General features: G+C 41.0%; 1 protein-coding gene across 6 annotated transcripts in view; it reads right to left on the reverse strand.

The window, feature by feature from the left end:
- NCOA2 (nuclear receptor coactivator 2) overlaps positions 1-23,822 on the reverse strand; it is a 291,022-nt gene that overhangs the window by 59,072 nt on the left and 208,128 nt on the right. For 5 of the 6 annotated variants that reach the window (XM_047074015.1, XM_047074019.1, XM_047074017.1 and 2 more), the window contains one exon: positions 3,830-3,933. The exons of the other annotated variant lie outside the window; for it this stretch is intronic. In XM_047074015.1, coding sequence (XP_046929971.1) covers positions 3,830-3,933 — 104 coding nt within the window. The remainder of the gene's footprint in view (positions 1-3,829; positions 3,934-23,822) is intronic. 6 annotated transcript variants of the gene reach the window in all.

Here is a 23,822-nt window from a genome sequence, read left to right on the forward strand (position 1 = left end):
AATGTATAATTCACATATAGATAGAAAAGAGATTTCTCTCTTGCCCCTCTCTTAGTTTTTAGGAACAATTAGCACATTTTCTCTTGGTGAAATTATTCCATCTTAGTAAGTGGGAGAGAGCCTAGATCAGGGTTTCTTACCGCACACTAAATGACCAACATTACTCTGTTATTTTACCAGAAGATAATAATTACTGCCAAGTAAGTACAGGCATTTATCTATATTTTCAAAATTATATTGGTGGACTCCACACCGCCCGACAGCAACATTTATGTTACCAACCCAAAACAAAGTAATTATGTTGTACAGCTTCTCATGTAATACAATGGGAGGAAGGGGTCATTGCTAATTTCCCCTCAGTTTAAAGAGAAAAAAAATTAAACAAACCCCGATTTGATTACCTTTAAAGCTGCCAGGGTTTAAATGGAAAGAACTGCAAATGATCTCAACAGCCAATCCTTTTGGTTTGGGGAAAGGGTCTGGGAAGTGTCTCTCTGATATGGCAATGGGGACCACAGGTGGAGATGTGGCCAGCACTGTCCCAAGACTGGAAGGGGATTTGACATTTGGATTTTGACAGCGAGAACTGGAAAGTGAACTAATTGTGCCCTTTTCTACTACTTGTTCTCCAGGTCATCGAGATGCAGGTCCCTAGTCACCCAGATAACATTAGCGCTTTCCCATAACGTGTGCTTGGCCTCACTCCTTGCTGTTGTCATGCCAATCTAGATTAGGGAAGGACAGAAAGGCTCTAGGATCATTTCAGGAAATGAACATAATAAGAATAACTACTGAGCATGTTCACTGTGCCTTAAACACATTATGTCATCTTAATATTTACAGCTCTGGAAGGAATGTCTTCTCCAATTTACAGAGGAAGAAACTGAGATTCAAAGAGGTGAAGTGGCTTGTGTAAGCTCTTGAAACTCGCCAGTGGCAGAGCTGGAAAGCTGGAATCCAGGTGGACCCGACTCTACAGCTCATGCTCGTGATTACTAAGCGGCAGAGTATTCTATTTTCATATTTACCCCAGTCTTTTCCTACCATGTTCACCTTGGTGAGGCAAAAGTTGAGAGTTCAGGGAGTTTTTCTTAGTGACTCCTCCTTTCCATTTCTGATCCTTGCTTGTCAGATCCTGTTTTATGGATTAGGTGAGCCATCAGGACTAGAGAAGGCTTGATATTGATCAGGCGTACCTCGAAACAGGGTCAGCTGGTTTACCCAGTTGATGTCAGTTTCTCCGTGCTATGTGTTTACCACTGTTTTTAACATGAATGTTACATGTGTATGTTGATACAACAATGTGTATGGATGGGGCATGAAGTATTTACTTTTATCCTAGTTTGCTTTCTCCTTATTATTTAACAGTTCCTATTTTGTGAGCTTTTTGGGAATATATTCCATCTTTAATTCTATTTTCTTCACAAAACTAAGTGCTCTCTCAAATTAGAAATGACCATAAGGCACCAGTGAAAAGCTTTTTTTTTTTTTTTTTTTTTTTATAAATATAACACCATTCGGTTTTAAGTTTTTCTTAAATATTCTGTCAGGTTTTACCAATTGTATAACTAATTTTGCGGGCAAAGCAAGACTGTATGGAGATGGCCTCCATAATAGGCTGGCACCAACCCCTAAAAAACCTTGTGTGAGTATGTGTATGCAGGTGTACGTCTGGGAAGGGTGAAGGGAAGCAAGTCAGCTGTTTAGTTATGTGCCACGTATCCTTCTAAACTAACTGCTTCAGATATACATTCACAGGGATTTTCATAATTATATTACTTATAGTTCACTTTTGAAAGTGCAAACAGCTTCTCACATGTTTTGTACCATGATAAAAAGACTGATTTGTAGCAAAGTATAACTGAAAGATGAAAGTGTTTCATCTCATGAGACTGTGTTTTTTTAAAAGCACACTATGATATGCTCTGATGAAAAAAGCTGACATTTGGTTTTGTTGCCTAGCAACCACTATGCTATGATGTAAGCATGAGTGTGCATCTATGCCTAGGAACAGCTCAACGGGAACAAGTTTTCCCTGTTCAAATTATTCCATGTAAACAGGGAAAAACACTTAAATTCAAACCTTAAGTCACCAGATTCAGGCATTAGCTCTCTAACATATTCAGCACTAAGGTCCTGCTGCTCCACAAGTACTCAAATGAGTACAATGAATTCGCTGAAGACTACTTTAAAACAGCAAAAACGCTGGCTGGATTTTACGAGAGAAGGCCTACTGATACCCAGCCATCGGATGTCTATGATCAATGACCGTGCGCTCAGAGGGCTTTGCATCACAGCCTTGGGCTTACTCCAAACATTTCGCCTTTGGAGCTTCAAAAATCTTCCCAGAAGTGCTTACCCTGTTGTAACCTTCTCCCATGCAAGGAATAAACACAGATATATGAGAATTTCCTAATAATATAATAATCTAATAATTCAGATTATGATTTTCAAACCAATTTTGTTTATAATTCAAAAAACGTTCCCGGGAACATATCTACTTTCATCTAATTCTAAATAATCCACCCTGTTAGAGGTGTCTTATCTGTTTCTAAGAACCAAGCAGGAAGTAGCACTCTCTGGCCTTCCTTGTTGACTCTGGAAAATCAGGTTAAGTGTATTCATGCTTTTTCCCTGAAAATTGTAGTTGGATACTGTCAAGCCAGCGATTCAAGAGAAATAAGCAAGGGGCCACACGAGGTCATTTAAAGCCTTTTGGCTAGCAGGTCCAGCTCCAGGAATTCCGTCATTCCTAAATACAAGGACTGGGTCAGATGGTCTTTACTTTTTTTCAAAAGTCCCCCCGCCCCCCACCCCCCGCACTTCCACCTGTGAGATAAATTTTCACAGAGTCAGATTTTCTAAAACAAAAACAAAAACAAACCCACGATCATAAGCGCCAGCTAAAATAAAGGAGGGCAACGACTGGTTACCTTCGTTTTAAAAACCCTAATTTCTCACATACGTATGGCTGCTGCTGCGAGTCGCTGCTCCCACAGTGACAACGCTGCCAGGCTCCTGGCCGTGCAGTACTTTTCAGTCTCATCCTATCGCCAGCAGAGTAAATTATCCTGAGAACTGACATAATTTATGTCTCCGGGCTCCTCTGCTTCTTGTTATACATTCGCTGACATTTTTTTCCCTCATCTTACCATAGCCCACATCTTGAATTTTAATTTTGGAATAGGTACAGCAAAGCACTCGGTATTTAATACTGTGCTAGTTCATAAAATAGGAGAGCCGGACTCTACAAATTCTAGACAGTATTCTGGTCGTAAAACTTCCGAAAGTTAATCAGCAACAGGGAGTTAAGACCAACCACTACATTTGTGATGCTTATCTTAATAGTTCTGCCTTTACTTCAGTTCTCACCTTTAGGAGAGGAGCTGGTTTGAAGCAGCATAAAGAAAAAGCGGAAGCCTCTACTGGGTCCTCAAATTTTAACCTGCACATATAGGCACGTGTATACGGCATAATATAAAACCTAAAAATTGGGGGAACATTTCAAACGGAAACTCTATCGCAGAAGTTAATGGGACTTGTGGACATGGTTTTCCAAAATGAATGCTCAACTGGCAGTGAAAGTCTGTCCATTTGTATTCTAATCTAGTTCGCTTAATTCTCTATTATCGCCCTGAAATGTGTATGTGCTGAAATGAGGAGCTAGATAAATACGTGTTAGCAAGCTCAACAGGTCAGCGGTACCCCAACCTCAAGACTGAAAATTAAGCGTAGATTGTCCTTACGTTACATTCACCTGAAAATTAAACATAATAATGTGAAGATCAACAACACCATAAAGTACAGAGCGAAAATGAGGGCGTGCTACCTCAAGCATCATGGGCCCCAGCGCATCCTTGTCGATGACGCCCTGCCCTGTTGATGACACATCTGACTTCTGTACTTCATCTATGTTGGCAGCTGCTGCTTTCTCTGCAACAAACAGAAGCGTGAATTCAATGGCACTGCTTTTTCAAGGACAGAATGACACAGAAACATTTTTATTGTAATGATTTTTTAAATCTCTAGTGGAATCAGACGTGGCTATAAAAGAGTTAGAGTACATCCCCACTGCCGCTGAATGGGGGAAACTGCTGGAAACAGGAAGCAGAACGTTAACTTTTCACCTCCAGAACCTGTGGCTCAGATCCCCTCTCAGGCAGTGGCTAAAATGAGTTTAGTGGTCTCATGCTAGTCCCCGACGAGCCTTTTTTTTTTTCTAGATGACAAAACCGCCAAACACTATGGCACAATTAGTCTCTGCTCAGGGGATTCTGCAAACTAGGGTAACGGAAGGCCTGCTGTTCAGAATTCGGTAGCACATTCGGAGACACATCTCCACGTGTTTGAAGGAACAAACAGGAGTCCTGGCTTGCTACCGCTGCCCTCAAGTGACACGCTGTAACAAGTGCCTTGTGGGCTCTCCTACTGCTCCACCTCTCATCACATTCACAGCTAAAGTGGCCTGAAGGCTGGCGGTCCCTGTGTGGTCGAAGGCGCTGAACTATTTCAGGCAGAGACCACAGGCACCCTATCAAGCCCCTAGAGTTCAGGGGCCGCCCTTTTAGGACAGGAGGCACAACATATGCTCCGGCTTACAATGTACCAGGCAGCGTTCAGGCCTGGAGGGCCTGGGGAAATGCCCCTCATGGATAATTCTCAGAGAATAAATAGATGTCCAGTCATCAATACTTATGCAAACTAGTGATTTCAAGAACGCCAAAAAAAGTTTAAAGCATAACAGATACGCATCGTCAACTTGCTAGGAAACAACACAAAAACAATGTGCCAATTATTTGCACCTGAATAAATTATATCCTTGTTTACACTGAATGTTATCATTGTAATTAAATGCAAATAAAGAAAACCGTAAATCCGTTTAGTACTTAGAATCAACCTGCTCTCATGACCTTGATAAATTTTGCGGCTGCTGTGGCGGTTTCTTCTTTTTTTTTTTTTTGAAAAAAGTTTTTACACGGTATTCTAAAAATCTGGAAATCTGAATTTGTACCTGAGAACCTAGAAAATAATTGGGAATCGCAGGTCCTCCAAATCTTGCCACTCCCAGGACGGAGCACTCCCACGTGTATATTTATCAGGGGAGAAGGGAAGGTGACCGCTGTAGTTCAAGTGTAAGTTCAACTCCCAACTTTTCAAGGCCTTAGTACGTGCCTTCCATGCATCATGGACTGTGACAGGAGTAAATGGGATGTCATGTAAAACACACTGTAAAAACTATAAAGTAGTGGGGCGCCTGGGTGGCTCAGTCGGTTAAGCGTCCGACTTCGGCTCAGGTCATGATCTCACGGTTCCTGAGTTTGAGCCCCGCGACGCGCTCTGTGCTGACAGCTCAGGGCCTGGAGCCCGCTTCGGATTCTGTCTCCCTCTCTCTCTGTCCCTCCCCCACTTGTGAGTGCACGTGCATGCTCTCTCTCAAAAATAAACATTAAAAAAATTAAAAACTATAAAGTAGTTTACAAATAGAACTTACTACTAGCATACTTGTATTAGTTCTTCCTTACTGAATGCCAAATTTAGTAACTTCTTTGCAGAGCTTATCATATGCAGAGTGTATCTGCTTTTTCAATTACTATACTCCTGGATCACCTCCTAAGATCTAAATAGATCTTAGATCTTAGATCTTATCTGGTAGCCTTTCTAGGTCAATATTGTGAGGATCTGTCAGTCGTCATTTTGGTCGTTTCTTTGCTGCCATCCCCAGCTCTTGATTGTTAGGCACTTTACCCCCTTGCTTTATCTGCAGACTCGGTCTCAGCCCAACTCCTCAGCCTCAACTGGGGCAGGACATACCTCAGGCTCTCCGGACAGTTATTGCAGATGACCCTCCCCCACCATCCCCATTTGCCTAGAGTCTTTTCCATTGCCAAACATACTCCAAGTAAACGCATACCGGGGCACGTAATTTTCTTTTTTCTTTGCTACTTCACTCTGTAAAGCTACAGATTTCTCTACAGTTTCCACTCATTTTGCTACCCACCAGTCCAGGAATAGGACTGACCCCATCACCTCCTGCTTCATCTAATTTAGCAGCCGGTACTGTGGAGGTCCCAGCAGGCTTCGGGCCTAAGGATCCTGAGTTTCATTAATACTAAATTTTAAAACTCATAAAATAGATATTATATATTTATGTGGTCCTACTGCATCCTAATTCATTTTTTGTCTTTGGTGTTGTGGCAGCGTGAAAGCGACGTGCTAACATCCCGCAGAAAGAGTAATTTGTACCCTTTGCTCTAATCTCCTCACTGTTGACAGGAGCATCGCGCTCCCATCGGTAACCTCTTTCAGTAGCAGTGGTGACTCTCAAATCGGAATGGTGGACATGAGAAGACAACCTCCCCAGAGAGGATCTACCAGAATTTGCAGACTGAAAAAGCTTTCTTTGAATGACATTCTGATGTATCTTCCTAGGAAGGTATCTTGTCCTCCCCACTTCCTGCAGTGAGAATCACAGTCCAGGAAATAAACAGTATGCTACCCCACCAGAAGATAGATTTTATGAAGGCGGCACTGTATCTGTATCCTTAATGGGCACTGTCCCTATTTCAGAGCAGGTTTTCACTAAATATTTGGTGGCTAACAAGACTAGATCCACCTCGGGCACTTATTCCCAGAAACGTAGGAGGCAACGGGGGGCGTGGGCGGGTGGGTGAGATGGGGGTGGAAAAAGGAACAGATTTTCCCCTTTAGGTCTAAGGGCCCTCCAGGGTGCAGGGCGAGGAATGGAACAGGTAGGCAGGGTCAGAAATATGGGAGAAAGGGTTTCTTGAGGAGATAAATCATCTTGCTTTGCCTTACTCAGTAAGTTTTAAGGCATCTAATGTTGTCTCAGGTCCCCATTTCTCTTATCCTTCCACTGTTAAAACTGGTGGTTTTATCCTTTTCAAAGTACGGATTGATTAATTCAGATTACTCTTGGGGGAAAGTGACTCATAAAGCACAAGCTACTAATCACAAGGGCAACTCCGCACCTACTGCTGACCGCCAGAAACCAGCAGGCGATTTGTCGTATGCGATTCTGAGAGCACAATAGTAAGAAACTGTTGTTTGCTGGGGGTCTATAATAATGCTGTTTGTGGGGCGAAATAAATAGAAAATACGAGTGTCTGTGACAATCCATTTCCAAGCCTTTTAAAGACCATCAATATACCTTGTGAGATATTTACATTTTGAGGATCTGATCATCGTTCTGAAGACCCAAGTTTTCCTAAATTCATCCATTAATATTTTGTAGAGTTTAAAGAACAATTTAAAAGTAATCATCCTGAAAAATTATTTGTAATACTAAGACATGTCATTTTTTTCTCTTTATAATATCCAACTGCTCAGTCTTTCAAAGGAGAAAAGCAGCCAACAGGAAGTCACGGAGAGTGAGTGGCCATCATAGGGAAGTCACCAGTAACACCGGGATCTATTCAGCAGTCTCTTCGTCTCTGTGTCTCAGTGTCTCGCTCTGCCTGTGGTGCAAGTGCAGTGAATAATCCTTGTCAGCTGAGAGATTAAATCTAGCTGGGAGGGCAAAACAGTTACAATCGAACTAAATGAAAGCAATTTAGGGATAATTGCAAGGAACTAACTTTAAGTTCAAAGAAGAGATAAGGATCGTTGGACACAGCCGAAAATATTTCACGTACGTTGTAACTGAGTTGGACCTGGCAGGATAAGCAAGTGGATGGCAGACAAGAGCCTGACACGGAAGCCGGTGGGATGGACACGTGGCATCTGGCCCTGAGGAAGTCTCCACTGTGCCTCTGGAAACCAACGCTAAGGAACACTGGCAAAAAGTCCATGTAAGCTGGAACCCCAGGAATTCCCGACTAAAAATGAAAACAGCACATTAGGGGGCACCTGGGTGGCTCAGCCGGTTGAGTGTCTGACTTGGGTCAGGTCGTATCTCACAGTTGGTGAGTTCGAGCCCTGAGTCGGGCTCCAGCTCGGAGCCTGGAGCCTGCTTCGGATTCTGTGTTTCCCTCTTTCTACCCCTTCCCCGCTCATGCTTTGTCTCTCTGTCTCTCAAAGATGAATAAACATTAAAAAAAAAAATTAAAAAAAAAAAAGAAAACAGTGCATTTTTTACAAGATCAACTTGAAATTGTATTAGGGGATCAAGTGTTTTGAAAGAAAACTCTAAATGAGAGTATTGATTATTTGCAAGAGAACTTTTAAAATGTTGCAATATTTACACAATATTCATGTAACTAACAGAACAGGAAATTTTCACTATTCGTAGACTAAATATAGAGATGAAGGGTCAAGAAGTTAGGGCTTTTCACTCCTGTCCTCACTACATGTTTGTATGTACGCATTTCAACTAATTTGTCATCTAGTATTCAATTCTGTATTGAATTTGTGCTTTGATAATTTCTCAGTATTAAAGAGAATAAAATCAGTAATATGAAACGATAGAAAACACACAGAAGTATGGCTTTACTAATGTAACTGAAATCTAAATTAAAATGGCCACGAATTTGTTTTTGGGTACTTTTCATGAAGTAATTACTACTTCTGTTCAATGTTCAGCTGAGCCTTGAAATTAAATAGGAAGAAGAAAAGGGCTCCAGTGAGAGATACATTATTATGATAACCGGACATATACTGGTATCTTGATGGAGCCTTTCAGTAATGAGTATGCTATTTTTATGTGCCAGATATAAATAAGCCAAAATCCTTAGATATATTTATACTTCTGTAAGTACAGCATTACTATACTAAAATACACTACTTAATATTTTTAAATTAGGCAGTTTTCTCAGTGATCACAAATTGTATTTACTTTTCTATATTTTGCATCCATTAACCATAAAAATATATTCTGTTACAAAAATATCCTTCCGTAAACGCAAGAGTAGAAAGATGTTTCGAGAGTAGACAGAGTTTCATATGGTCAAAACCTTATGAAATCCATTATAGATGGAACTCTTAAATTGGAAAAAGAGATGATAACATTTAGTTTTCAGAGCCTATGAAAAGATTTCTCCTTCATACCTTGACTTCTATTTCTTCTTGCTACACTTAAACCATTATTCTTTTTAGATAAAAAATATGACCTAAGAGAGTAACAATGAAAATAATAATTCCATCCCTTTCTTCCTCACTCTCCCAAAAGATCAAAATATCATAAAACAGTTATGATCTTTTTAATAACACAGTTTTACAAATGCAAAACCCAAGGATGCCTCTGTAATCTTTCCCCGAGTGTCCCTGCCCTCCTGGGTGGTTGCTCTCAGTGCAATCCCGTCCGGTTCCTTCCTCCATTTGCCTGCACTCCAGAAATCCAATACCAATTAATTAGATTTCCAGTTTCAAAGCAAAGAACAAAACCCTATCTCTTCAGGGACTGTGTTAAGATGAGTCATACCACAAACTGGGGGAAAATCATTAATATTATATTCCATATGCTTTTCTTTACAAGTAATTATTGTTCATGTTTTCTCTTAGAACAAAAGGAAAAGCGAATAGGGAAGCATTTGATCTCTAGAAACGTAAGTGATTTTAAAATACAGGTATTTTTTGAAGCAGCTGGATTAAATTGCTCCTTATCACTGGCATCTACCAGGCATAGATTTGAAAGTAAAATTTAAGTTTCTGGTGAGAACAGCAACAAATCAGAAGCTGTGATCTTAGCAAAAAAAAAAAAAAAAAAAAAAAAAAGAAAAGAAAAAAATGTATTTATCTTAAAAAAAACTATAGTTAGCTATTTTCAAATCATGGGTTTCTTTTTTGTTTGTTTTGTTTTGTTTTTTAAAGATCTTTACATGTTCTTTTAAGACATCCCTTATTGATTTTTGGTAACTTACTCAATCTCGTAATGTTAGGAGTCTGATCTATTTGTTTATTAGGCAACTGAACTGAGAACATACATACATACATTCAAAGGTTCTTTCCACAAACCATTACCAGAACAGAGTCCTATTTCCTCTCAGGGATGGTGGTCATGGCTCAAGGGACAGCCACCTAATTGCTCTAACTCCGGCACTGATGACTTAGAACCCTAAACGCTGTTTAACGTCTGCCCATCAGGGGGACGGGGCGACGCGGCTGTTATGAAAGATAACGGAAGAACTTACTTCTTCATCTTTTAAAATATCATCTGAAGAGACTGGGGAAAGCTTGTGGAAATTAGTCTATGTTTAAAAAGGCAGAATCCAAACAAACATCAATGATTCATTCCGTAAAAATACATCAGATGAAAGATAATCCACAGGATCTTTACACATCTATAGAGAACTTTTAGCGCTGCCCATGTTTGGATGCCCCTGATATGTGAAGCCAAGGAGGACTTTAAAAGTTATTTGTACGTTTGGTCAAATATGAGGGTAGTTGCTTTTATCGAAGCAGTGCTACTTAAAGTATTAGAATCTTTGACTAAAATGGAACCTGATACTTTATGCAGGCTTTATAATTAGTTCCACTGCTTCCAAATGAGTAAAATCACTCACCCAGAAACTATCAATTTTTCAGTAGATTGACGTCAAACACAAGTCTAATCACCTCCACAACAAACTGTAAGACTCTAGTGGGAATAGATCCACAATTCTCGTCTTTTCTTGCATTTAGGGGCTGGCTGACTTCAGGTGAAGTGACTGTCAAACCCGGCAGTAGTGAGACAGTCGAGGAGCGATGTCACGGAGACAACGACAGGCGACTTCTGGCCGAGCACCATAGATTAAATATTACAGGAAAAGTTATGTAGCATCTCAAAGGTTCTAGAAGGTAAAACCAGAGAATTATGCATCTGCACCAACTAAAATTAGAAAAGCTGCCATATGGCTCTGTGAAGCCAGCAGCACATTCTTATTCATTAGGAAGCATTCTGCTAACATAAAAACACAAGGCCCTTCCTGTGCTCTCCAAATGTGTTTATCTTTTCAACATTAATGCACTATATATCATCAAGCTGGTGAGACCTCCTGCCGTGCATATTAAAACCGCGCAGCTGCACGTTCTTTAGCAGTGGGAGGAACCTAAGCCCCAAGTTGCCTCCCTCCTTCCACACTGAGCTTCTTGTTAACATATCATGGTCTCCCTTCGGCAAGAAGAAACAGCAAATGAACCAATCTCAAGGCTATCTCCACCGGGCAGACCCCCCAGCCCCCAGCCTCCGCGCTCTGCTTCAGAGAAAGCAACGTGTTTGGTTTTGGTTTTCATCCACAGTAAGGCACGACTACTTAAACAGACCCGACAACCATGCCCCAAGTTTGAAACGTAAAGGCCCTACTTTTAAAATTAATGTACCGCGCTTATCGAGAGAGAACATAGTAACCAGAATAGACTCTAGGTATTAACTGGCTAAAAATGCTTTTGTCTTAAGAACTCTATCGTTGAAGCTGCTATCACCAATACATAATTTTATTTAGTTCCCCACTTCATATATTACGTTTCAACGCGTTGTTAGGTAAAACAGGCCGTGGATAGCCTTTCATAGTAAGCTATGTGAGTATGTAACAATTTGTCTAAAATCTCTCTTTTACATAATCTAAATACGCCTGTGCCGTGGGACCTTACATTCACAGGTCACAGAAGGTGAAACAAAATCAGACACACAGGGAACCGCACAGTGAAAGAAGCCTGTGTACAACCATGGAAACACGGCCTCAGAAATACTGCAAGTTCATTAGCGGGAAGGCAACAAGTACACGTCACTAAGTTATTATGTGAGCATTCATTCATCCCCCAGTGCGACTGCGGTAGGTCTCCACTCGAATTTTCTTCTGCCGCGGGGCCCTGTTAGATGAAGGCACAATAAAATCTGGAAACTGCTTATTCAGGGTTCATTCTAACTCACTAGGCTCTGCTGGCTAAGGTTTTAGAAGTCATCCGAATAAGGAAACGGAGGAATCATAATTTGTTCAGAGGCCGAACAGTGAGACTGAGGCCAGATGAAGGCAGGGAAACAAAAAAATCAATGGGTGCGAAAGAAATGAGAAGTGAGGTAAAGTTCTAATTCAGCACTAAGAATACGTAAAGGCGGCATTCTCAAAAGACCAAACTACACAAACGTTTCATTTCTTTTCACATACATACGTTAACGCAAACAAGGCCAACAAGACTGCATTATAGGAGCACTTAATAAAGTTTCTGATAAAATATGGAAATGACAGGAAAAGTTGTCTCTAAAACTCTTTAGGACGTTGGTCTAGAAGTGCAAATATTTTATCTCCCAAATCATTCTGTTTATTGGCACAGCGAGCACCACCTCCCAATATTCCTTATACTCCAGCAATATTTATTATACATCTCCCCAAATGCATACTGTTTCCAGATTTTAAGCATTTTCTCAGACTGTTCCATTTGTACAGATGCCCTTCCAACAGTTCTCTTTTAAGACCCCATCACTGTTCCAGAAGCTCATTACAATCAAGCCAGGTACCTTCCTCTGTGTTTCTGCAATGCCCTGTGTCTACTCCCATAGCAGTCTACACTCATCCTAGTGTTTCAAAATGTTTGATTTGTTTTCATATCTTTCCCTTTCACTACATTCTTGGCCCCTTGGCTATCAGAAAGATATTCTTGGGGCGCCTGGGTGGCTCAGTTGGTTGAGCGTCCGACTTCGGCTCAGGTCATGATCTCATGGTTTGTGGGTTCGAGCCCCACGTTGGGCTCCGTGCTGACAGCTTGAGGCGTGGAGCCTGCTTCAGATTCTGTGTCTCCCTCTCTCTGCCGCTCCCTGTTTGTGCTCTCTCTCAAAAATAAATAAACATTAAGAAAAAAAGATATTCTTATTCACTGCCTGGCATATAGTGGGTGCTCAATAACACTGGATTAATATTGAAGAGTTCCAAAGCTGTAGCTGAAATTCAGTATAGCCAGGATCTAAAAATCACCAATGCCTCTTTAGAGGGATCTGTCTGAAGAGCCTTACTGTGTACTTAACATAATGGAGATTTATTTTAAGACTCTGATTTTGGGACTCAATGTATCAGGTAGAAAAGGGATGAGAAAAAAGGTCAGAGCCCATGTGCTAAGGGCATCAAGATAATTCCTATGGTGGTCAGGCCAATTGGGAAACCATTTGGTGGTGGTTGTGGAAGTCATCAAGGCTCTTTCTGAAGATGAAAGAAAACAAAAACAGACCCACTTTATTAATCCAGATTATCACTAGGAAAGTTATAACTTGCTTCATAAAAAAATAGTAGTTTGGGCATCACAGGAGTTTTAATCAGACTCTAGGATATCCCCAGCCACTCTTAGCGTTGAAGACAATAGACCTACCCAGGTAGAGTCCTACAAATCTCCTACCTGCCTGGGTGTTTCCTCAGGTTTCTTGTTCTTTCTACACACTGGGCAGGGAGAAGCCTTGGCCTCTAAGGGTAAGGTCACCGCCTAGGCCAGGAGACCCATCTAGAAAGAGGAAGAGCTAAGATTCCTGGAGAGGCCTGCAAGGTTCTTTTCTTAATCAACTTGGTTCTCCCCATGGCTAACATAAAGCTTATTACCACCAGAATGACATCCGATAAAAGCACAGGGAAGAAAGGGAAGAGCAGTGGGGGTGAAGGAAGGGAAGGAGGGCTGGTTCCTCTATTTCCCACTGTCCCTTGTTGCTGACCCTGCCACGAATCCCCACTTCCCTCTGACTGCTCACAGGACTTCAATCTCAAGCCTCTGCTTCACCTCAGTGATGGATGTTCGGTGACTCAAAACCCTCCCAGAACCTGACATTCATTTGTCCGTGGGGGGCATTCTTCCACATCTAGTGTCCTGTGTGCTCCCCACTTCCCTCACGGACATGCACCTTGCTGTCCGGCCTCATGTTATGTTCTGCTTGTCAGACCTGCTGGTGCTTCTCTTCTTATGCTTTTCTTCCAGCTGGGTATTTGCTCCCTCCAGTTCTCCGCAGACGCAGGACCCGATGCCTATGCCTGCTAAAGAGACTGTGACAGCTAGTTGTATGGCTGTTCTTCCCCTTTCCCCCGACTGTGATTCTAACAGTACCACAGGGAGGCCACGATTCCCTTTCATTCTGCCTACAAGCATCTCTCCCTGGGCCCCTCGCTGGCAGGGTCGGCTTCGGCAATCATGGGAGGGCCTCATGAGCATGCTTTTTAAAAAGCAGGTGTTCCCAATTTCAAGCACCTAATGCAAGAAGCTGATAATAGAACATAGAATCATCCAATTTAGAGACCTAAAACATTACATTATGCTAAATCATATCATCATAGTAGAGAAAGCAAAGCACTGATAACAATGTAAGAACTCCGTGTAAATATGTGTTGTGCTGTGGCTCTGGCCAACCGCAGAAGCAGGAGGAAACAGAGCTGAGGGGAGGGACCAGGCCATCAGGATTCCCGAGAACTAGAAGGTAAATGCAGGGTTCGGCAAGAGCGCTCCGTGGACAGGGACCAGACAGGCCCAGCGCACCCAGTGTCCACTCCCAGGGTCACGAGGCACGTGAAGGCCCAACTCTAGAGGCGGGCTCCAGAAGATCTCACCCTCCGTGACCACCAGAATCACCTGTGGGCGAAAATCTCTGGTAGCTAAAGATGAGGTGCCTTCGGCATCAACTCGCCAGGTTAATTACGAAGACGTAAACATAAGGTAGTTCCTATGTGAATGTTTAGGGAGGAAAAGAAGGGACTATCTCTGGTCTAGTCTCCAGCATTTCAGGCATTCTGAACAATCACTACAGGCAAAGTCTACCATCTCCTGTGAACCTGTAACCATCACCACTGGTTGTTGGTTGTTTCAATAATCCTTCTCTGTATGTTTGCTTACGCTCTTCCTGGTTCAAAAGGATGGTTTTTGCTTTAAGTTGTTGTTTCCCCCCCCCCCCACGTTTTCTTTTTTTAACCTATTAGTAACCACATATGGAAGTGAGGCTGGCTACCCAACAGTTTAAAAAAATACACACAACAGGGGCGCCTGGGTGGCGCAGTCGGCTAAGCGTCCGACTTCAGCCAGGTCACGATCTCGCGGTCCGGGAGTTCGAGCCCCGCGTCAGGCTCTGGGCTGATGGCTCAGAGCCTGGAGCCTGTTTCCGATTCTGTGTCTCCCTCTCTCTGCCCCTCCCCCGTTCATGCTCTGTCTCTCTCTGTCCCAAAAATAAATAAACGTTGAAAAAAAAAATTAAAAAAAAAAATACACACAACATAAATACAAAACCTAAAAAAATTTTATATGTTTATTCCAGAGAAAGCCAGCTTGGGAAAGTAACCAGGTTTATTCCCCAGGGCTTTAGGTAGGAAGGAAGGAGAAAAGAGAAAAGTGTACAATCATGGGTCTAAGAAGAACTTCACTGTCAGAAGGTCTATGTTCTCTAAACTGGAACTTTTGTGGGAAGAACTACATGAAGTGTCATTCTTAGGCCACACAGAAACAGAAGATTACTCTATTATATTCAAATGCCTGAAACAGTTTTGATTTGAACTCACAGTTTTACATATAAAACTGTGAGTATCCCCTTCCTCTGGGAACTCACATTGGTCCTGGTCTTGTGAACTTGGGCTATATACCAAGGCAGTGCAATGATCAGGGCTGACCATGTAGAATAAGGTGCAGGGAGGGGCACAGCTGTTATGAGTGATTCATGTTCTGTGCTAAGGTCACCACGGCCCTCTTACAGGCAAGAGCTATCACCTTGGGATGGCACCTAAAACTGTCCCGACCAAATGTCAAGTAGAGCCTGGTAAAATAAAGGGTCTGACTTGTTTTGAAGGCCAAATATATGCAGCTTCAGAATTTTTTAAAGCAAGGTTTGCCTATACAACCGAGAAACCTGATCTGTATTCGTACATTTTCAACACACGTACCCCAATTGTCTGGTTGCAGTGAATGATCACTGTATTTAGAGTAAGGGATTAGGTGAAAAGAAAAAAAAAAAGACTGGGAGACATTTGGGAAATAATTCCAAAGTAGATCTTCCTAATTTCTAAAATATGAAGTTTCGTTATCACCATCAGAGTATCCTAAGTTCAAAAAACATTCTAGAGAAAGAGTTCCCGTTAAATATCCATCCAATACTGTGTTTCATAATGACGATGATAGATTTAAATACATCTTTAACATGACCCTTTCAATACCCTATGGCATGAAAATTCTCCAGTTTAAGCAGGAGTGGCAATGAATCATCAACCAACCTTCCACAACTATTTAAAGCAGTAGGCAATTAAAAAGAAAACAGGGGTCAGCTTCACTCAGACACTGACATGCCTCGCTGGGCAGTAGAAACCGACAGGAGAGCCTGTACCTTTCAAAGCCCAGAAAAAGTATGGACTAGAATCGGTCACAATTTGCATGAAGAAGTTAAAGTGAAGTTAAGAAAGGCTGACATTTACAAAGACCCCTAAACTTGGTGTCCTGACGACCTTTTCTACAAAGGAATCCTCTCCTTTATGTATGGTCCTATGATTCTCCAGCAAATTTTGTGAGTTAAGGGGAAAAATATCATGATACCTCCACAGCAATTCCATAATTCTCTTGGATTTTGTATCATACAGCGCTCTCAGATACAAAGACTTTTTAAGGAGTCAAATCCACTTGCAAGACATTATTTAAAGTATGACAATTTTGCTCTCCCATAAAAGTTAAAAAGTTTAAGCCACAACTGAAAGACTTACAGATGAGTGCTGTGGCTATCTGACGGATAAATCAAAAAGAAAAATCCTTACGGGGTTAATTTTGATCCTCCACATAGGCCATGAAATATATAAAAATTAACCACCTAATTATGTATTAAAAAAAGACATAATAATAATTAAGTGACTTCCTATCAAACTAACTGGTTTAAATTAGTTTAAGATTATAGCTTTGTTTTACATATATTGGCCAAGAGATAAGTTTCCCCACCATTCTGCAACCCTTCAAATAATGAAATAAAATCTTCTTAAAATGTATCCTTCCCCTTTTCAATTTTAATGATCCCTCCTAAGCTTCCAAATGCTAGATGATTCAGCATGATGCTGTCATCAAGACTTCAGAGAAGTTCTACCCAGTGGCATTCTGAAACGGGTTTAGCTCGAACACAGATGCATGGGTTGAATTCCAGAGACCTGCTTTGGGAAATCCTGCCTGCCAGGGGACGGCTCATAGGTGAGGCCGATAAAGTGGCTGAAGATGTCAGATATGACACCTGGGCAGGTCCGGTTTTGAGAGCCGGAGCAAGAGTAGGCGTAGCTTTTCCTCTGTAGACGTAAAGTCTGGGCTAGAAGATGATGCTGTACTCACGCCATCTGGAACTTAGCTGTCTCTCAAGCATACGGTCTTAGGTTTGCTTCTTCAAGATGTACTGTTTGTTATTTTTTATTGTATCAATGGACAGTGGGCTTCCCAGATACTAGAATGGTGGCAGCTGTTAGCTCAGTATTGCCAAGGAAAATATTTGGCTGCATATAGGGTTTCCCGAGAGCAAGTTAGTACATGACCTCAATCTTTTCCAAGCTTATCATAATGCTGGAAGGCTGTGCTGATTCAGCAAAGCAATCTATAATCGCTTGCAAAATGCCCCTGCCTCACAGGGATGTTATGAAGCTTAATAAGATAATGCATATGAAGCACTCTGAGCTCCACAGAAGGAAGGCGCTAAGTAATAATACTCTGCATTTATAATTACAAGCAGTCTCACAAAGAACCCAATAAACTTGTCCACAAATTACAAGTAAAGACTACTTTAAATAATTTAACATAAATAATTGTGTCACAAAGGAAATGTGAAATCACTCATGTTTAAAAAGCGGAATGGACGTACTTCACAAGGCTAAGCCAAAATGAAAAAAATAGAACTAGACACGTTTCTACTAAAAGAAAATTACATTGTGATAAAACAGAAATTGAATCAGAAACTTGTAAGAGTATATTTTACTGAAGTCATCTTCAGACGTGGCTATTAATGAATTAAATTTAGTATCATTTCTACGGTTTTCTGCCAATAGACTTAATTTTTAAAAATCAAAGTCAGTGTTAATCGTAATACATTTCTTCAGTTATGAATGGTACTGCTGAAAACATAAATTTTAACTCTCATTTGGACAAAACACGAGTATTTTACCAATGTAAATTTCTTTCTTTTTCAAATATTAAAATCACGCTGCTCTCCACCCCACCCCCATAGCATTGGTCTCCTGGCTGGCAAACACCTGTTTCCTGTTCCTCTGGACAAGCCCAGGCAGAAGAACACAATGCACGAAAGTCCACTTTAATGACGGTGTCTCCAAAAGAGCAGGCCAGGCTGAGCTGGCATCCCTGGATTCTCCGGTGCCACTATCTTTACTGAATAGTGACTGGGACTTTTTAGGTACCTGGTGTCATTTCCTACGGGCAATCTTCCAGAAATCTCAGAGGATCCAATTTTTTTACTCTCTGTTCCTCCATAACACTGCCATAGCATCGCTTCCTACATCATACGGAAATCATGTGATTTGATCTGGACCCCCTCAGACTGTTGAGGCCTTTAGCCGGAAGTTGTATTTTTCATTTTTGCGTCGCCGTTCTCCACCACAACTGCTGACCCACGTAGATACCCACTAAGAGGGAGCTGAACTGACCGCCCACGCTGGAGAAAGCAATGGAAGGAGTCTCGCCAGTGGTCTCGGTAGGTTGTATAGGATCAACTCCAAGTATACAGATGGAAAAAGTGATTTCACTTTCTGATTTTTATTTGTAATTTTGTTTTCAGAAAGGTAGTATTTTATGTTTGTAAAGGAAACATAAATCCAGTATGAGATGGTGAGGACGCACAGATGAAAAAGACAGGCCTTGCCCTCCTGTGAGTTTAAGGCATACTTCGATGGTTAAGCCAAGTCCCGAAATGGAGTTAGCCCATTTTCTTTGTAAAGAGTTGTGGATTTATACAATAAAAGAAAAACGAAATTTATAAATTTGTAAGTCTTCGAAGGTTTTTTATTTATTTAGCTGGAAGACTCAGCTTCTTTGGAGAGCTAAGTTCAGGAAACAGCATTGATCCAGATGCTGAATGAAGAGAGACTCTAATTATCTAAGATTTCACTAAGAATGCTTTCATCAGAGGCTGAACATGGCAAGAGCTGATTACTTAACTCAAAATAAACTTCCATCAACACACCAGGAACAATGCATACACCTCAGGATGTTAACGGGGCCTAATTAGTTCTCTGAAGTGTAGCAGCTCAAAAGAATTTTGGAAAATAAAAACGTGAAGGTTAATGATCTTTTGTATTATCCTCTTAAGATAAACCCAATTGCCAAGGAAATTAGACTTATAGGTCTCAAAAATTCAGGCTGAGAGCAAATTCTACAGGCGTAAAAATAATTTGTCAATTTTTCAAAGTTAAACCATTGGTGAACTTAAAACAGAAAAACTAAAAAGGTGCCTATAAGACGGGCCACGTATGTGTTCCTCCTAACAAAAGAATGAGTCAGGAGTGGAGCTAAAACACAAGTGTCGATCTTTTCTTTCACTTAATATGAAAATCAGGAGCTCAATTTTATTTATTTTTTTAGTGTTTATTTATTTCGAGAGACAGAGAGAGAGAGAGAGAGAGAGAGAGAGACAGAGTGCTAGTGGGGGAGGTGCAGAGAGCGAGGAAGACACAGAATCCGAAGCAGGCTCCAGGCTGTCAGCACAGAGCCTAATGTGGGGCTCAAACTCATGAACGGTGAGATCATGACCTGAGCCAAAGTAGGACACCCAACCAACCGAGCCACTCAGGTGCCCTAGGAGCTCAATTTTAAAATCTCAATTCCAAAGGAGGAGGATTCATACAGTGCGCGGACAGAATCTACGGGGCTCCTCATATTAGTATATAGAAAGAGAAGCAATATAGGGGTAATGTCACAATCAACTTCTTATAAGGAAAGTTAAAGAAAGTTGGGAGAAGGTGAATATTCAAAGCGACTATTTTAGGGGCCCTTGGGTAGCTCAGTCAGTTGAGTATCTGACTCTTGATTTCAGCTCAGGTCATGATTCCAGGGTTGTGGGACAGAGCCCCAATGTTGGGGTCCGTGCTGAGCATGGAGCATGCTTGATATTCTCTCATTCTCTCTCTCTCTCGATCTCTCTCTCCCCCCCCTTTATGTTCTCTCTCTCAAATCAAATCAAATCAAACCAAAACAAAAAAAACCCCAAAGTGACTATTTTATGAAGGAGAAAAACAGGGGAGGGGTAAGATGTTTCTGAAAGTCAAGGTTTACTTTGGGAGGATATCTGGGTAAGAGAGCTAAGGTGGGGACCTAACAGAAAAACTGAAGAAACACAGTAGCTGTGACTTTGCACAAGAATATTTAATACTGCAGGTCTTTATAGCTTTGGACATTGGATCTATAATCTTTGAGGTTCATGATGACCGTCTCCCCTTCCCCCAAGGGTCACTTTGGACAAAGTTAAATTGTTTTGTTAATTCGTGTGTGTTTAAACATGAAAATAGTTTTGTTGTGTTCTATAGGCAAAGGACGAGCAGTACGTACATTCTTAAATTCTGAGTAACTATTATATTGAGAAGACGGATATCAAAGATAAAACTGCTATTGCTTTGAAGCCAGAAAGTAGGGACCAAAAACTCAAATGCCCACCTGGCCAATTGGGTAACGTATATTCACTTCAGTACTGAACTAAGGCCAGTCAAGAAAGACAGAGTAGACTCCTACCCACCCCTCCAACTACACAGACGGCTTCACTCCTATTTCTCAACAGTCCCACCTAGAACATTTCCTTCAAAATAAAGGCTGAGCCATACTTTAGTTCTTCATATAATCTAAGGCCCACTATTTATATATGCGGTCTTTGACTCAATAGAGTATATATAAAGAGAGAAAGAAGGAGAAAGATACAAAAGAGATACGTATAAAAGTAAGGGGGCACCTCTTGTGGGATCAAAAGAGATAAGTTTAGGGGTTTCTAAAGACTGAATATGAAATTGAGATACAAAGATTGAAACAGCTTCATTTATATTTCAAAGAACATCTGGAACATGATATCCATTATGAGTTTTAAAGACTTCCAGAAAGTCTGTGGCTTTCCCTTTGTTATTTTTACTTTTTTTGTTTCACTAGCTGAACAACTCCAGAACTGAACATTTGCTTCAGAGACAAGAACAGCACATAAAAACTTGGATATTGTTTTGCAGTCAACCAGGGGAGAAGAAAAATCCCAGCAGAAATAAAGGGAGTGGTAGAGGAACACAGTGCAAGGGAAGCAGGTGAACCATGAAGAAGAAGAAAGACAACCTAGGTCGCGAGTCTGTGAAGGTTTACCCTACCAGCCTGAGACCACAGCAACTCCTGGCTTCCAGGCGCTCATGCACCCATGCCTGAACCTCCTCATTGCCCACACACCTGCTCTTTTGGAGCTCTACCCCTGTCTAAGGGTATTGACTAGTGACTGGTGTTACCTAATAACTGGAGGCCTGGAGGGGGAGGAGTCCAGAACAACCTACCAGGGCAGAACGGAGGGAAAAAGAAATCATGCTCCAAGGGTCTCTGAAAATTCAGAACAGATCTTCCTGTAATAAACATCAGGTCAGTGGTTCCCACCTTTTGGAATAAGAAGGCTTAAAAAAAATTTTTTTTTTTTTTAAGTTTAGAGAGAGAGTGAGCACGAGTGGGGGAGAGGGAGAGAGAGAGACACAGAGAGAGAGAGACACAGAGAGAGAGAGAGAGACAGAGAATATCTCACACTGAGTGTGGAGTCTGACATGGGGCTTGATCCCATGACCCTGGGATCATGACCTGAGCTGAAATCAAGAGTTGGACACTCAACTGACTGTGCCACCCAGGAGCCCCAAGAAGGTTTTTTTTCAATATCAATAATGTCTATGGAGCCCCTGTGTATCTATACGTAAAATAACATATAAAAAAGAGAAACGGTTACAATAAATTTAGTAATGCTTCTAAAAGAATTTGTATCTTATTTATCTCTACACCATCTCTCTATATTGGAAACACAGCTGTACATACCTCATATATTAAGAACTATTGTAATTAGAAGCATTATTAGTTACAATAGGTTTTATGGAATTGGTCCAGGAATCTAGTCACTGAAATTGCATTGTTTTGATGGAAAATATCCTCCATTCCAAACAATTAACGTGCATATAAATCTTAAGGGAAAAATGGTTTTTCAAATTGAACACTCTGTTTCTTAAGAAAGGATAGCAGTAGGTCTCTTCAAAAAAACGGTGTTGGGAAAACTGGACAGCCACAGGCAAAAAAATGAAAAGTGGACCACTTTCTTACACCACACACAAAAACAAACTCAAAATGGATTAAACCTAAATGGGAGACTTGAAACCATCAAAATCCTTAAAAAGAGTACAGGCAGTAAGCTCTCTGACATCAGCTGTAGCAACATTTTCCTAGGTATGCCTCCTGAGGAAAGGGAAATAAAAGCAAAAATAAACTATTGGGATTACATCAAAATAAAAAACTTCTGCACAGTGAAGGAGACAATCAACAAAACTAAAAGGCGACCTGCTGAATGGGAGAAATTATTTACAAATGACAAATCCAATAAAGGGTTAGTATCCAAAACATATAAAGAACTGATACAACTCAATACCCAAAAACAAATAATCCGATTAGAAAATGGCCAGAAGACATTTCTCCAAAGAAGACATCCAGATGGCCAACAGACACATGCAAAGATGCTCAATATCACTCATCATCGGGGAAATGCAAATCAAAACTACAATGTTATCACTTCACACCTGTCAGAATGGCTAACATCAAGAGCACAAGAACAACAGGTGTTGGTGAGGATGTGGAAAAAAGGGAACCCTCCACTGTTGGTGGGAATGCAAACTGGCGCAGCCACTCTGGAAAACAGTATGGAGGGTCCTTAAAAAGTTAAAAATAGAACTACCCTATGTTGCACTACTAGGTATTTACTCAAAGAATAAAAAAAATACTAATTCAAAGGGACACACGTACCCCTGTGTTTACAGCAACATTATCTACAATGTCTACATTGTAGATATCATATCAACACTATCTACAATAGCCAACTCATGGAAACGGCCCAAGTATCCATCGACTGATGAATGGATAAAGAATGTATACATGTGTACAACGCAATATTACTCAGCAATGAAAAGGAATGAAATCTTGCCACTTGCAATAACATGGATGGAATTAGAAGAGTATAATGTTAAGGGAAACAAGTCAGTCCGTGAGACAAATACCATATGATCTCACTCACATGTGGAATTTAAGAAACAAAAGGAAAGAAAAAGGGAGACAAACCAAAAAAGAGACTCTCAATTATAGAGAACAAACTGATGGTTACCAGAGGGGAGGTGGATGGCAGGACGGGTAAAATAGGTGATGGAGATTAAAAAGGACACTTACATGATGAAAACAAATAAAGCAAAAAAACAAAGCTTGGTAGTAGGAAAAAAATGAATTCACTAATTCATTCAGTCACAAAAGATATACATCCATTTAATCAAAGAAACAAAAATAATTTCTTTCACCTTTGACAATTTCAGTTCTTTAACAATATTTCAAATAAAGCATACTATATGTTATTTTTTTATTTTTAGAGAGAGAGAGAGAGAGCACGCAAGTGGGAGACAGGGGCAGAGGGAGAGAGACAGAGAGAATCTTAAGCAGGCTCCACACTCAGCACGCAGCCCAACGCGGGGCTTGATCCCATGCCCGTGAGATCATGACCTTAGCCGAAATCGAGAGTCGGATGCTCAAATGACTGGGTCACCCAGGTGCCCCTGTATGCTATTGTTTTCTAATCTGACATAAAAGACCTACAAACTGAAGATGATCAAAAAAAAAAAAAAAGCTTTTAAGGTGAGCTTAATTTAGGGGTGGTAAAGAATAATCATGTCAATAGTGCTTCCTGTTTTTTTCTTTCCCCTGCATCAGCTATTGTAAATATAACACTTGGA

Source organism: Lynx rufus, unplaced genomic scaffold, assembly GCF_022079265.1.
Source record: "Lynx rufus isolate CCGP_SWC_20201006 ecotype Redwood Valley unplaced genomic scaffold, mLynRuf1.p SCAF_12, whole genome shotgun sequence".
NCBI lineage: Eukaryota > Metazoa > Chordata > Mammalia > Carnivora > Felidae > Lynx > Lynx rufus.